We start from the raw sequence: 13595 nt of genomic DNA, 5'->3' as shown, positions 1-13595 counted from the left end.
CGCTTTTGCGCGGTGGCTGCTTTGGGAAAGGTTGGCGCGGAGGCGAGCTGGATACAGCGAGGAATAAGCGAGTTGATGGTAAGAAATGCTAAGATACAGCGCTTTAATCAGGTTTTGATGATGCCCGCATTGCACCTAGGAAGTAACAAGTACATGAGAGGCTCCCGTGATTGATGCTGGGAAAGAAACCAACGCTCCAAATACCAAGAACCAAACGTCAGACAAAGCAGGACGACAAAGATTACAGCGACGTACGGACGAGCAGCCGAGGTGGCCACCATGTCTTGGCGCTCGCTGTGACCTGCCCTCTGCAAGTACGAGCCCAGCCCAACCAATCAGAGCGTTGGGTCGTGCCGTTGGTGCCCTTGCAGCACCGCAACGGATGGACATTGCATCACCAACGAAACACTGCATCACCGCGAGCTGGCAAATTGCAGCCAAATCTCGCATGGAAGAGGCATGTCTATGGATCTGATCGGCCCATTTTTTGGTGGCTGGCTTACACCAAACGCAATCCTTGGCTCTTTTTTTTTTTTTTTGTTTTTTGTTTGTTTGTAACGATGGCTCCAACGACATCAACTATCACAGGGAGACGGAAAATCGCATACATCCGTGGTGCTCTTGAGTTCTGCCCTCCTGCCCACCTTGCTGGTCGTTTGATTGCTAAACCGATATTCCAACTCCCTTTGCTTTAATTTTTCAACTCACATGTACTCCACCTTGCTCACAGCCGGCAGACCAGACAAGCAAGGAACAAGTCCAGCAGAACCCTCTCAATCGACAAGAGCAGCACCAGCTCTGCTACTCCCTACACGCTTCCATCAATCGATAGAGTCGAGCCGAGTCCAGTAGACTTCGGCCACAATCATACTCGCTCCATGCGAATCCAGATGCACCGAAAGCACCGTGCTGTCCTACATGCATGCAAAGATGATAGACAGCAATGACAACCCACCCATGGCCATGCGATAGACGGAATGATGGGAGGACAAACCGAAAGAGAGTGTAAAGCGGCTGTGGGCAGGAAACCCCGGTAGTGTTGAGCAATGGTCGGGGAAGAGAGAACGAGCAAGGAAATCAAGAAAATGAAGAAAAGCAGAAAACATGGACAATGTCGATTCTCCAAACACGGCTGTCTACCTGCACTTCGCGAGAGACGAAGAGTGCCTGACATTGTCAACGCCGCGCGGTACGATGTCGATACCCGTGCCACACGGAGAGCCATTGAATGTGATTGATTGATTGGATTGAAGAGAGTAAAAGAAGTGGTTGCTGCAGAGGAGTCAAAGCCAAGCCATGATGCGTTCGTCCGTCCATCCAGCCATCCATCCATCGTCCATAAAGCCGCGTCATGTGTCGTCAGTGTTTCCTGTCCGTCCGGTCATGATGCACCTGTCTATCTGCCAGCCAGCCTCCCCTCCACACGAGCAACATCGCCGTTGACCTATCCGTTCGTTCCTTCATTACGCGGCCGGCTCTCCATGCTACGTATGGATGTGTAGGTAGTTGTCTGAGAAGTGTCCGGGATGCCCAGAAAGAGCGCGAGCAGTACGCATAAACAATCAAAATCGCCTTTCCCTCATCTCGCGCTCATGTGCACCAAGGTACTCTCCGCGTACGTTGATAAAGGCGCCAGGACCGCCGTCTTCGGCCAGCGTATCCACGAGTGCTTCGGTCTGCTTGACGAGCTGCTCTAATGCTGCGCTCGAAGACCTGCCGAGGCTCACTGTGCTCGTGTTAGCAACCATCCACCAAATACTCAGGTAATCGGAGTGAAAGTCTTCCAGCACTTACCCAGGATGGCACTGTTAAGCTCTTCTGCTACTGGTGTCCTGCCGTTCTCGTCTAGCATGTAGGCCAAGGGACTTTGTCTTGGGTCGCTGTAGGCCATGAGGGCGAACGTGTTTTCCAGTTCGCGCTTTACCTCTCGCCTCGGATCGCTACTGAATTCACTCTTCAACTCTTGTCCATACTGAAGCATTTCACCAAGCAAGTTTTCGACTTTGACGCCGTCCGAGTCGCTGGTGTCCATGCTGTCGGCTGTTCCATTGTTTGTCGTGGCGGTGCCCGCCGTTGCTGGATTACTGCCGTCCATCGTTGCGTGGTCGTCAATTTCCATTGAATTGTCAAACACGTCATCGTAGGCAGAGTTGGTGGTATGTCCATTACTGGTTGTGGAAGGCTTTCCATATGATGGGCTGCTCGATGAATTTTGCACGTCTGTACAGCGGCGGATCATTTCTATGAATTTTCGACATCGAAGTCGAAAGTAAATGTTTTCGTTTTCGCGGAGGACCACAGGATAGTATGCGTTGGTCAGTTTGAGAGCCTTGTCGATATCACCGTCAAGGATCGCGGCACGGATTTCTAGCATCTGTCAGCAAAAGATCACCGCTTAGAGTCACGAAACCAACTTTGCCGGTTTATCGCATCAATGTCTTCTTCCGGCTCAAGGTCCTTGGCGTGCGAGTTTCCGCCTGCTAACGCGCGCGATTCCTCTCGGACCTCTGCGGCAAATGCCCGTGCTGTCTCGACGTATCCGTCGTGGGCAAGGTACTGAGCAATGAGCTCATGGATGAGAGCCGACTCGTCAAGTCCAGGCTTGAGACTCGAAACATTCCTCATGCTGATCTCCCGCTGGATTGCAAACTGCTCTTTCTGCAACAAGTCAGCAGCTCGCCCTTTGTAGATCCGATGATTTTCATACCCTGAACTCGCGATCAATGTCATAAACGAATGGATCTTGTCCAAAGTTTGTGCGCAAATGCTCTCCCGGTTTCTTAACGCCAATGCTGGGGAACAACTCCTCCTTCTCCGGGATATTTCGAAACGCAGCACCTATTCTGAGTTAGCGAGAGCGATTCCATGGCCGGAATGTTACCCACCGAGGCTAACGCCGTTCTTCGTGAAGAAAGCAGTATTCGTTCTGAAATTAATGCCGCATCCTATGACATCTGCCGTACCAAATTTGGGACCGTAAGCCTTTCCAGAAGATGTGCTGCAGAAACTGTATCCGTCATCGCCGTGGTAACCCCAGGAATCTGGCTCCCAGCCGGGCAATCTATGCAGAGCGACTTTCGAACCCGAGAATCCAATACCGATCAAACTGCGGCAGTCAGCCTTTGTGTGCGCAAACAAATCTCTGTGCATGAACTAACCCTTCTTTGCCTTTGCCAACGACGGTGACTTCGTAGTAATAAATGCCACTTTGCCTGGGCATGGGATGGTCTGCTCTCACCGATAACGCCTCGTCATGAGTCTTACTCTGTGTGCCGCACTTTACTTCCAGTCCGTCCCGGAGCAGCTCCAAGCCAACAGCCTTGTCATCATCACTCCATCTTGTAGGCCACGACCTATCCCTGTCGTCCGGGTGAGTCGCCGGGGGTGCTCGCTCGATAATGTCATGCGTCATGCCGCGATGTGAGGGAACCATCTTGTGGAGGTTGGCGCTGGAGGAGCTCCGCGATAAGGAGCGCGTATCGGATGATTTTGCGTCTCGCTGCGCGGAAATGCGCGCGCTGTGTCCTTCTGCAAGTCTTTCGGCATATCGTGAGCCCTTGAGGTATGACGGCACGAAGAAGGCCGGTGGAGAGGGTTCTGAGCCAGGTGCAAACTGTCCGCCGCTGAAGACACCGGCGACTCTAGTCGAGTCCAGCCCAGAGTTGTGCCCGTCCATGTCCATGCTGCGCGAAGCGTCCCGGGAGGTTGCGCGAGAGTTGTGGGTGGCGGAGCCGGTCTGGGCCTGCTGATTGAGCAGATGGGCAAAGGCGCCTGAACGTGCGGGCTGGTTGGTCGAGTTTGTCCGGTTGTTGGCTGTTCCTGCCGCGACAGATGCGTACGATGATCTTCGAAACATTGTTGATCCGACGCCGGGTGGGGTGTTGAGCGAGGCGTGAGAGCGAGGAGAGGGAAGGTTGGTCATGGGAGGAGTGACCTGATGCCACCCAACGCCGCAACGAGAGGCAGCTGAGCGGCGTCACTGGGACAGCGCGCTCTAGAAGAGACCAGCAGAAGTGACTGCAGCGGGTTCGGTGCCGTCGGCCTATGAATGGGCTCCAAGCGTGCGATATGCCGGGCGTGAGGTGATTGTTGGCAGTGACGCGATGGTAGCGAGATGGTAGGATTGCAGTATAATCAACGGCGGCCGTGATCACTGCCAGCCTCAAAAGCAATCATCGGGAGCATTGCAGATGGCTTCAGAGTGAGAATTGGAGGAGGGTGCGGCGCAAGGTAGCCAGACGTTGTGGTGAGGGCGTCGGCGTCGATTGCGGGGACGAGCGAGCTGCTGCCCCCGGTTTCCGCTCTTGACATGACGAGAGTTCCCGACTTCAGCCACCAGCATCTCAGCACCATGCGTTCATTATTTGCCTCGACGCACACAACCACCAAAACAGCCTGGAAAAATGTTGCTTCACTGTCTACTGCCTCTGAGATTTTCTTCTTTGCTGAGGGGCCATCTGATGACATTACGCAACCGCGAAAAGAATCTCAAAGGAACAAAAAAAAGTCATCGTACCGCTGCCGTAGGTACCTGCCTGGCCCAGCCGAGGAAGTCACGCGCTGTATATCACTGCACATGGCCCCTTTCCTCCCGTCCAAACTCCCACCCTTTTTATAGCCCGCTCCAAACACCTTGAACATGTTTCGCCCGAGAAGCCCGAAAGAACCTAAGTGACCCGAAAACCATGCATCGCATCCCCGCAACCACCCAGCGTTTTTGCAGGCGAGCAAAGAAAAGATATAATTACAATGAAGATGTCAGTTGAGAAGTCTTTGAAACGTCTGTTTTGACGTGGTTACAGATCTGAGCGCTAGTCAATAATTGGCCTTGTTTAATGGGCGGAGAATGAGTATGGATAAAGCAAATGTCAAAGGAGAGACGGCCGTGGACATGTCGGGTAGACTTCCGTGAAGGGAGCGTTGGAGATGAAACTTACCGAGTGTGCAAAAAGAAAGCCTACAGCGGCGTCATCTCTGGGATAGGCGAGGAGGCCAAGTTGGGAAGAGGCTTGTTCGGCGTGTCCATGTTGCCGCCGCTGCTGCTCTTCTCACTCGCCATGGCACTGCTTTCGTTGACCTTTGGATTCTCGCTATTGCTGGTCGTGTCGCTCTTGACGTCTCCGTGCTCATCAACGCCAGTATTCTTCTTGGAGGGAGCACGCCAGGTTGGGATTTCCCAGGACACGCCCGTGAAGCTCTTGAGCTGGAACCCCTTCTTCTCCCATCTACGGCATGGTTTGCCAGAACGGTCGAGAGCACGAAGGCCGGCATTGATGGCACCTTGGTTGGCCTTGGGGCCCAGCTTTTGCGTGATGGGCAGGACGCCAGCGAAAGGACCCTTGATGCCGTTGGGGTCGCCGTTGAGATCTCCACTGCGACGCAAGGTTAGCTGGGATGCTCCAAGAGTCGAGATGATGGAGATGGGAGAAGTTGTCGAGACTCGGGGACAGAGTTTACTTACAGCCTGGGTTTCTTCTTGGGGCCAGGCTTGCCTCGCGGCTTTGGCATGCCGTCGGCGGTGAGGGCAGCTCCACGCTTAGAGCCAGGCTTGGGGCCAGGAATGCCTTTTCTCCTGCCTCCGTTCTGGAGCGGTGGCGCTGGAGCGGCGTTGGCGTCAATGGCCATGGGAGTGGAGCCGTTGGTGGATGGTGCAGGTTGGGCGTCTTGAGGGTTTTGCGACACGGACGGATCGGTTGTTTGCTCAGCCGGGGTGGAGGTGGGAGTCGCGGAAGACAAAGACTTTGATCGCGCGTCGGCTTGGGGGACTTGGTCGGCGGGAAACTTGGCGAGGTCCAGAGGCGCGAGACGCAGAGTGACGAGCAGCGACTTGTTGGACCTGGCGGCCATGGTGTCGTCGGCGTCGTGGTGGAGGATGAAGAGCGAGACGGGATGGCGATGGGATGGCGTGGTGTTGAGTCTGGGGCCGGACAGGCGGGCGCCTGCGGTCGCAATCTGGCACAGGGCTCCTGGGTGGTGAGGTGAGTCCCGGGTGTGACGGTGTGAACCGAGCGCAGTGTGGGATTTCGAAGGGGGGGTGGTGCTGGTCGACAGTGGTGATGTCGAGCGAGAGAGGACTATGGAGGTGGTGGGAGGAGGAGAAAGAGAAGAGGTGAGGGCATAGGCGATGGCAGGAGGCGGCGCCTGGGAGGCTTAGGTTCCGGCATATTGTTGACTACTGGACCGTGGCAGCTCCCGCCTGGTGGGTGCTAGATTCGTTCCTTGACGAGGAGTCTCAATCCCGTCTCTACCTGTCGGCCCGTGCGTCCGACTTAGTCAGCCTCTCCGACGCTCTCTGTCGCTCTCCTCTCACACCTCGCGGGCGACTCCAAGTACGTGATGAGAGTACAGACAGACGTTGTATTCTGGACGACGAGGCCAAAGAAACAATCACCGCTCCATGTCCACTCGTCGTCCTCTCGGCCGCCCTTCGGTCTCCGTGCATGTGGCGAGCTTCCGTCCGGGTGAGGCCGGTGCCAGAGAGGGCAGAGGCTTTATCGAGGCCTTACCTTGCAGCAGCTGGAGCGGAGGGAACAAAGTCCTCTCCTCTCTGGCACCCACCCACTCGCTCTCGGAGCGCCTCTGGATGCTCTCGTCCATGTCCCCTCGACCCAAGCAGCCCGCCACGTCTGCCCCCGCGGCCAGCCGTCTTCGTCGCTGTTGCTCTCTTGGCCGCATTCCACGCACCTGGTGTTTCGTGTCTTCGGGGTGCTGCTGAGCTGCGCCGTCTCCCCTCCGTCCGTACCTAACCACGACGGACGCCGCCGAGACTTTGCGCCCAACCAAGCACCAAGCAAAAGATTATACCATCATCTTCATCATCCATGACACGTTCCATGTTGCCGCGCCACCGCCCGACTCCAATCCCTCTCCCAACCACTTCCCTCCACCGCTCTTCGTCTCGTCTCGTCTCGTCCCCCCTCCCCTCGTCCTGTCAGCGCACCACCGCGGCCCTGCCTGCCCCTTCTTGGTCGCCACGGCCGCGCGCAGCTGAGCATCTGCTTTTTCCGTCAAACCCCTCCCAGCACCGCTAAATCAAATTTAACCAAGCTTCGCTTTCACCATGCACCGCCGCTCCACGCTGTGCCTGGAGCCTCCTGCACACCCACTCATCACCCGCAGCCTTGCATGTCTGCCCATCGCCATGCTGACCGCGCCATCGTTTGCAGCAAATGCCCCGGAGCCCGTTCGACTTTTGTTCCTGCCCGAATCGCATCATTCAGTGCAAGCGCTGGCTGATCGAGCCAACTTGTTTTTTGCTCCGTCGTACCAATTTTTCTGGACTGCATGTCCCTGTTTTCTTGCTCGCCATGCAACTTGATCTGTCCATCAACAACCCGAGTAATAATCGTCCCATCTGTGCATCAACGGTACCTGGGATCGCCAGTTTGGACGCTGTCAAAAGCTTCACAGGCCACACAAGCACTGGCGCGTGTGCCGCGCAAGTGATGCCTCGCTCTAGCATGGAAGCTTGGGCTTGACTGCGGGGATAGGGCCGTCACATCCAACACCGAATCTTAGTCGCAAGTTAGATTGACATTGCCACGGCTACAGACGCTTGGTTTGCTTCGTCGCCAGCGGTCAGATCTACAATTAAGGCCGTCACTCCACGTGCCCTCGCAACCACTGGTGTCTGGCTCTGTTGCGAAGCAAAACATCACGGCGACATTGTTAACTGCTAGACATCACGCACAGCCAAGTGGCGACACTGCTTACCCTGACCTTCACTCACCCGCCCAAATACGCCCCAGTCGACCCAACTGATACTCCAGGCCGCGCGTATCGCTTCACCAGACCACAAGAGGCCGACGCACCTCTGTCACACCTCTGGTTTCTCTGTATTTGACCGCAGCACCAGGCATCCAAAAAGACAGCATGGAGACGGGAAAAGAAAAGACATGAAGTCGCCAATCAGGACGACGCCTCTACTCATTCCCAAGCAGGAAGTTTCCCGTCAGCCAAAGTCACGCCCAGCAATTTTCGACACAACTTGTGACTTGTCACGTCATGACATCGGCTCCGAGACGGTGCAGCTCTTCGGCCTCTTTCCGAAATTCCGACGCGACGCCTACGCGACGCGCTTCACCGACGCGTAAATGACGGCAAAACTCTTACAACGCTGCGCCGACATCGCCGCCGGTCGATCTTCTTTCGTGTCGCGCGGTTCATGGCCGGTGCTTGTAATTTTGTTGGCGGAACACCACCGACGTCGTAGTATTCCGGCAAAGAAGTTCCGGCCGTGATAGAACACAGCGCCGCAGGCCAGGTCCCGTCGCGCATCCAGGCCGCGTAGAAAGATTCGCTTCATGCTCTGTCGATGACAGGAAAGGCAAGACTTGAGAAGAACAAGGTAGGCAAGCGCCTTGGCTCGAGGACAGGAAATTTGCTTCTGGGCTCCTCGCCTCAGAAACTTTGTGTTCGAGGCCCTTTATGATTCAGAATGCTTTCAAAATGATTATCCTCGCCTTCTTTCGGCCTTATACGTATCATCGTGGCTGAGTTAATGTCTTGTCGAAACCACAGCCTCCGTGTGCCACGCTTCTACCACGTGTGTTCTCCGTCGATGATACCATCTGCTTGAGATCAAAATCTTAATCGGAAGGTCTCTGCAGAGGAATAGAAGAGCGGTAGTTTAGCCATCAAGTCTGTGGATTACTCGCCGCTATATTATGGAGTTACAAGACACAGCAAAGCTACTCCGTATAGTGATCAACTTCGGCTTTTGCTTTTACTTCGCTCGATGATTGCACGTAAATGACGACATTGACATTGACCAACAAGAACTATCTATCATTTCTTAAACTTCAGACCCTGGCATCTGCAACAGCCAATAATGAAGCAAAAGTACATGTAGTGGCACAATGCTGCAGAGTCGCGCAGCGGCCGTGCACCACCCAGCGGCGGGCAGCACCGCACTAGTGCCATGAACCCTGTCCAATTTTCCCCAGATTCGAACGACTGCCGAACAAAACTTTGGCCACCGCAGGAGCCGTACCACGAGAACCACTCCCAGAATCTCACACCACCCCAAATCGCGATCCTCTCTGTTAAAAAGTGCAATGGTACGGCGACTCCTTCTTCAAGTGATCTACACTGCTCTACAGCTGGACTGACGCACCGCACAGGCGCCCGTAACCAAGCGCAAATCCCTGCGCTCCAAAGCGTCGGCCGCGTCCAAACCTACCACCACCGCATCCACCACCACCACTCCCACTTCCGTAACAGAAACGCCGTTCCCGTCCTTCGCCTCGTCTAAGCGCGACAAGCGCACCATCAAGCACTCGCTCCTGCTGTCCAAAATCACAAAGTCGGCGCCCGGATCGTCGGCCGCGGGCAAGAAGCGGCGGCGCCCGAACAAGAAGCTCGTCACGACGCTCGACGCCCTGGCGGATGCGCTGCCGGACAGCAGTGATGCAGCAGCAGCAACAACAATACAAAGTCCAGCAGCTGGAGACGGCGACGAGGGTGGTCATGGAGCAGCTGCTGTCGACGTGCCCGGCGCGCAGGCGCGCATCCTCGTCAAGGACCGCAGCTTGAAGAGCCGGCCCGGCGCCCTGAAGCGCAAGGCGGCCATCGAGGCGCGCGAGCGGCAGCGCTTCGAGCAGAATCTGGCCGAGATGGCAAAGGGTGTGCCGGCGCAACAGCAACAGCAGCAGCAACAGCAGCAGGATGTGGGCATGGCGGAGGCGCCACCGGCGGCGGAAGCAGCGAGTACGGCGGACCGCTGGAAGGCGCTGCGGGCGTTCATTGGCGGGACGATGGAGAGGAGGTGATGTGGATGGTGGACTGGATGGGAGGGCGCGGAGAATCGAGGCATGACAGCTCCAGACGCTCACTCGGTTCTCACGTCTGGTTTCGCGATTTCTCCACTTCTGTCTACGGATTCTGTCTGCCTCTACACCGTGTATCCAGAAAATGCAACGGACCAAACGCCACGACAAGCAACCGCAACCGGAACGGGTAACCTCATTCGACCAGAAAAGCAGACCAGGCGCCGATGAGAAGAAAAGTCCTCGTTCGTCTGCGTGCCCAAAACAGAGGCGAGGACAAGAACGAGTCTGAGACGAACGAGGGCCAAGGGGACAGAGCAGATTCAACCGCAATGACAGACTGAGTAAGACGTATACATGCTCAGCAGGCTGGTCCGATAGAATTTCTAGAATTTCTAGGAAGCGCACATGTCCAAAGAAACACCAAAAACTTAGTTGAGAGAAAATTTCAACTAAAAGAATTCCTCTACTTCTATCTCGAGACCGCTGTAATGTGTCAGACAGGAGAAATGGTAGCACGCTGGGTGTACCTTGTAGCCGAGGTACAGTATCAGCTCTTTCGCTGCAGCCGTAGTCAACGACAGTTCCCCAAGTGAAGCCAAAAGGCTAGTAACCGTTGTTTCCTTCGACGTCTGCTCTGAGACTTCCATTCGCTTGCTTCCATGTGATAGTGATTGAAACTTGATTTTCCATTACAAGTAAGTGTAGCGTTTGTGCGTTGGGATGGGTTGAGTTGTAGGTAGGTGTCCTCCCATTTGTACTGGTGGTGTTGATCTTCATAAAATCTTGGATATACATGTTATCTTCGTGTGAATCGTTGCTTTGTGGAGAAGAAGCGAAGGTAAGAAAAGGGAATCGTAACTTTTTTGTGGGGGGTGCATCGTCACCGTCACCCGCCCACCATTAACACACCAGGCTCCCTGTGTCGGGTATTTCTGCTCTTGCGTCTCGCACACCTAGCCGAAAGAAGCTAGAGACGCAGGCGGAGAAGGTGTCAATCTCCCGTTCTGCTCTCAGCCTCCCTCAACATGCTCGTCGCCGCCGCACCTCCACCTTCTTCCCTGAGCCTCTACCTTTCTGGCCCATTTCCTGCCTCGGTCGTATTTTCAGTCCGTCTCCGTTCCCTGCAACCATCTCCCCATGTGTGTTCATGTGTGTCTTGTCTCGTCATGTATGTACCTCCGCCGATGCCGAGACTCTTCCTCCGCGCTGGCTAGACACTGACGACGAGGGACACGCTCGCTGCCAGCGCTGCGGCGCATCGAGAAGTCTCGGCATGGGAGTATGAGGTCGTCTCCGTTTGGAGATGAAGGAGTTGTGGTGTTGCGGTTACGGTTATTCGTTGCCATCTGGATATTGCTTTTTGCCGTCTTTCGGAAAGATCTATCCGCTGCCGTTGCTGTTTTGGACCTGGATTGAGGGCGGATGTTGGCCTCCTGCTCCCGTCAAGCTTTGACGCTTCTTCTCCTTCTTCGCCCACCGAACTGCACGATAGGTTAGCATGGTCTCACGGTATGTAGTCGGGGAGAAGGACTTACGTCCGCAGGCGTTGCACAGAGTCTTCGGCCCGTTAGGACCCTTCCTCCACTCGGGCGAGTCCAGGGTTCCACAGTCGGTGCAAACGTACTCGTCTGCGACTTTGAGCTTCTTCTTCTTGTCAGAACTACCTCGGTTATCCTTGTCCACCAGAATGGCAATGCCTGCATCTCCCCTGATCAAATGTGGACTTGCATCGCCTGTGCTGATTCCTTGAGAGCGCTCCCCGTCGCGGTAGCGTAGACCCGTCAACATCTCGATCGTGTCAATGTGAGTTGCGCCTTCGTATCTCGCCATCTTGTCGTTGATGCTGTCCGGCTTGAAGGTTGCTAGCGCTTCATCCAGATTTTGACGGGTGAGTGCATTGTTGGATATGCCAGGTTTTGCGGGTGGTGGCATGCCGTTGTATGATGTTGGCGTGTCTGTGCCAGCTCCCGTGCGCGTGGCTTGCGTGTCGGACGGCGTCACACTGCTTTGCCCATCGAGTTTCTTGGCCCATTGTCTTTCGGTCGGATCTTGGTCTGCTTGCTCCTCCCGCTTGAGCTCTGCTATTCGTTTTGTCAAGCGCTCGTTTTCAATCTTGTGTTCCAAGAAAGAATCTAGCAGGCAAGTGTTTTTGATGGGGTATGGCCGAGACATCATGAAAAACCCTCGACAAAAGGGAAAGGCGTTGCCAGGGACAAAGCTGGGCGCAGCAGGGTCAAAGTGGCCGTGACCGTGAGACTCGAAGATGGTGTAGGAGCCATCGGACTTGCGGAAGCGATAGAAGAAGCGCAGGGGATTCTGCGAAGCAATTGACTCGTTGAACTCGCGGATGAAGATTGAGCTGTCGTCTTGGTGGATGAACTCGGTGACGACGCGGTTGATGAGCTGCTGAGGGTCCCAGCCCGTCAGGGTCTTGCACGAGGGCGAAACGTAGACGATGCGGCCGTCGGGGGTGAGGATGTGCAAAAAGTCGCGCAGCTCCTCGATGATGCGCTGCGACCAATTTCTGCGCTTTGTGAACTCGGTGAGGGTGCTGCCGGTGGGGTTCTGGTTGGTCATGCCAAAGCCCGTGGGCAGAGGGCCAGCGCCAATGCCCGTCATGGGGAAGTTGGAGGTGACGTTGGAGGAAATGGCGAGAGCGTCGTTGGAGTCGGCCGGGGTGGCCTGGCCAGGCGGTAGATGGGCAGGCGGCTGGGCGGCGATCGGGGTGCTGTTGTACGACTGAGAGTCCGGTTCGGTCGTGGGGACGGACAGGTCAACGTCCATGGCGGGCAACATGGTGACGTCGAGGCCGTCCATGAGGCCGGCGTGGTCCATGGCAAAGGACATGCCAGCCATGCTGGGCGGTGCACCTGCCATCTTGCGCGCATCGTGTCAGCGGAGAGAAGACCTTGTCGTGTCGACGAGGGTGCGCAGTACATCACCGGCGGCTCCGCCATTTTGGTACATGGTGGGGGCGAGTCGAGGCTGGGGGCTTCATGCAAGTTCTGGCGTTCGGGGGAGAACGGAAGCGATGGTGAAGAAACGGTAGTGCGACGTGTGGTCGGGCGCGCAACTCCAACGGCGAGGGAGGGTAGGATGGATGTACGGTAGATGGGCAAGAGGTAGGTGAGGTGGAGCGAGGCAGATGGATGCACGCTGGGGTAGGTGGTGTAGGTGGGTTAGTGGGGAGAAGTAGGTAGGTGAGAGAGCAGAGACGTGGAAGCGGGTGCTACTACTGTCACCACCTAAGGTCACGGCGACAAGGGCAGCAGCAGTCTTCCTTAGTAGAGCTGAGCCGTTGTTGGAGCCCGACACGACAGCGAGCGGGCTGGCTCCAGTGTGTCTGAGTTTTGATGGACCTTGACCTTGACCTTGCGAGGGCGGGCGGGCGGCGGGTCGGGGCCTGGAGTCGGGTCTGGAGAGCTGTGCCTGCCTGGGCTGTCCTGTGGGTGGGTGACTCGCGAGGTGGGTGTGTGGCTTTGCGGATGCACAAAAGCCAGAATCCCATGCGAATTGCGCCCGACTTTTAGCTTGGCCACCCAGGGCTGTCGGCCCGGGAAGCGCTGTCAAAGGATGTCGATTCTGTCAATGGCGCCGACGGGTCCGGAGTCGAGGGGCTGCACTCCCTGCACCCTTGGTTCTCCTAGTGTCCAGTAGATGCGATAGCGTCGAGAGTTGAACAAGTCCATCATTTTCTGCCTCCATGTGCCACGACCTTTGGTCAAGGAAGAAATGGAAGCCTCGGGACCTCGACCTCGACCTCCGCTGCCCTCTCTGACCTGGAGGTGAGGCGTCCCACCCACCGGCACCCACCGTCCCGCCCGC

The 13595-nt window shown here is 56.0% G+C and overlaps 5 protein-coding genes across 5 annotated transcripts; 1 reads left to right on the top strand and 4 right to left on the bottom strand.

Annotated features, from left to right (window-relative positions):
- Positions 1 to 408: 408 nt before the first annotated feature.
- On the bottom strand, positions 409 to 1294 carry J3D65DRAFT_616834 (uncharacterized protein). Its single transcript, XM_066799484.1, has one exon. The coding sequence runs from the start codon at positions 1223 to 1225 to the stop codon at positions 866 to 868; it is 360 nt and encodes a 119-aa protein (XP_066657820.1). The 5' UTR covers positions 1226 to 1294; the 3' UTR covers positions 409 to 865.
- A 268-nt stretch (positions 1295 to 1562) lies between these two features.
- Positions 1563 to 3856, bottom strand: J3D65DRAFT_644705 (ran-binding protein; the record flags this gene model as incomplete). Its single annotated transcript, XM_066802167.1, has 6 exons — positions 1563 to 1726; positions 1795 to 2367; positions 2415 to 2658; positions 2708 to 2838; positions 2886 to 3106; positions 3159 to 3856. The coding sequence occupies 6 exons, from the start codon at positions 3854 to 3856 to the stop codon at positions 1563 to 1565; spliced, it is 2031 nt and encodes a 676-aa protein (XP_066657819.1).
- Positions 3857 to 4712: 856 nt separating this feature from the next.
- On the bottom strand, positions 4713 to 6122 carry J3D65DRAFT_259651 (INO80 complex, subunit Ies4). The gene is made up of 2 exons (XM_066794861.1): positions 5462 to 6122; positions 4713 to 5372 (listed from the first exon to the last, which is right to left on the bottom strand). Exons 1-2 carry the CDS (start codon positions 5845 to 5847, stop codon positions 4958 to 4960), a joined length of 801 nt encoding a protein of 266 aa, XP_066657818.1. The 5' UTR covers positions 5848 to 6122; the 3' UTR covers positions 4713 to 4957.
- A 2855-nt stretch (positions 6123 to 8977) lies between these two features.
- J3D65DRAFT_616821 (ribosome biogenesis protein SLX9-domain-containing protein) lies at positions 8978 to 10242 on the top strand. Its single transcript, XM_066799483.1, has 2 exons — positions 8978 to 9059; positions 9123 to 10242. The coding sequence occupies exons 1-2, from the start codon at positions 9057 to 9059 to the stop codon at positions 9768 to 9770; spliced, it is 651 nt and encodes a 216-aa protein (XP_066657817.1). The 5' UTR covers positions 8978 to 9056; the 3' UTR covers positions 9771 to 10242.
- Positions 10243 to 11067: 825 nt separating this feature from the next.
- J3D65DRAFT_259578 (cutinase gene palindrome-binding protein) lies at positions 11068 to 12930 on the bottom strand. Its single transcript, XM_066794860.1, has 3 exons — positions 12708 to 12930; positions 11306 to 12647; positions 11068 to 11251 (listed from the first exon to the last, which is right to left on the bottom strand). The coding sequence occupies exons 1-3, from the start codon at positions 12735 to 12737 to the stop codon at positions 11151 to 11153; spliced, it is 1473 nt and encodes a 490-aa protein (XP_066657816.1). The 5' UTR covers positions 12738 to 12930; the 3' UTR covers positions 11068 to 11150.
- Between the last annotated feature and the right edge of the window lie 665 nt (positions 12931 to 13595).

Source organism: Phyllosticta citribraziliensis, assembly GCF_038025025.1.
Source record: "Phyllosticta citribraziliensis strain CPC 17464 chromosome Unknown J3D65scaffold_3, whole genome shotgun sequence".
NCBI classification, from domain to species: Eukaryota; Fungi; Ascomycota; class Dothideomycetes; order Botryosphaeriales; family Phyllostictaceae; genus Phyllosticta; species Phyllosticta citribraziliensis.
This window is presented reverse-complemented; position numbering and strand designations above follow the sequence as displayed.

Bases quoted from the DNA above. Each gene is read 5' to 3' on its own strand.
- J3D65DRAFT_616834 (XM_066799484.1), bottom strand. From the start codon at position 1,225: ATGGCTCTCCGTGTGGCACGGGTATCGACATCGTACCGCGCGGCGTTG.
- J3D65DRAFT_259651 (XM_066794861.1), bottom strand. From the start codon at position 5,847: ATGGCCGCCAGGTCCAACAAGTCGCTGCTCGTCACTCTGCGTCTCGCG. The intron at 5,373-5,461 runs GTAAGTAAACTC...CTTGCGTCGCAG, and splicing joins CCCAAGAAGAAACCCAGGCT to TGGAGATCTCAACGGCGACC.
- J3D65DRAFT_259578 (XM_066794860.1), bottom strand. From the start codon at position 12,737: ATGTACCAAAATGGCGGAGCCGCCGGTGAT. The intron at 12,648-12,707 runs GTACTGCGCACC...GATGCGCGCAAG, and splicing joins ATGGCGGAGCCGCCGGTGAT to ATGGCAGGTGCACCGCCCAG. The intron at 11,252-11,305 runs GTAAGTCCTTCT...CCTATCGTGCAG, and splicing joins TCTGTGCAACGCCTGCGGAC to TTCGGTGGGCGAAGAAGGAG.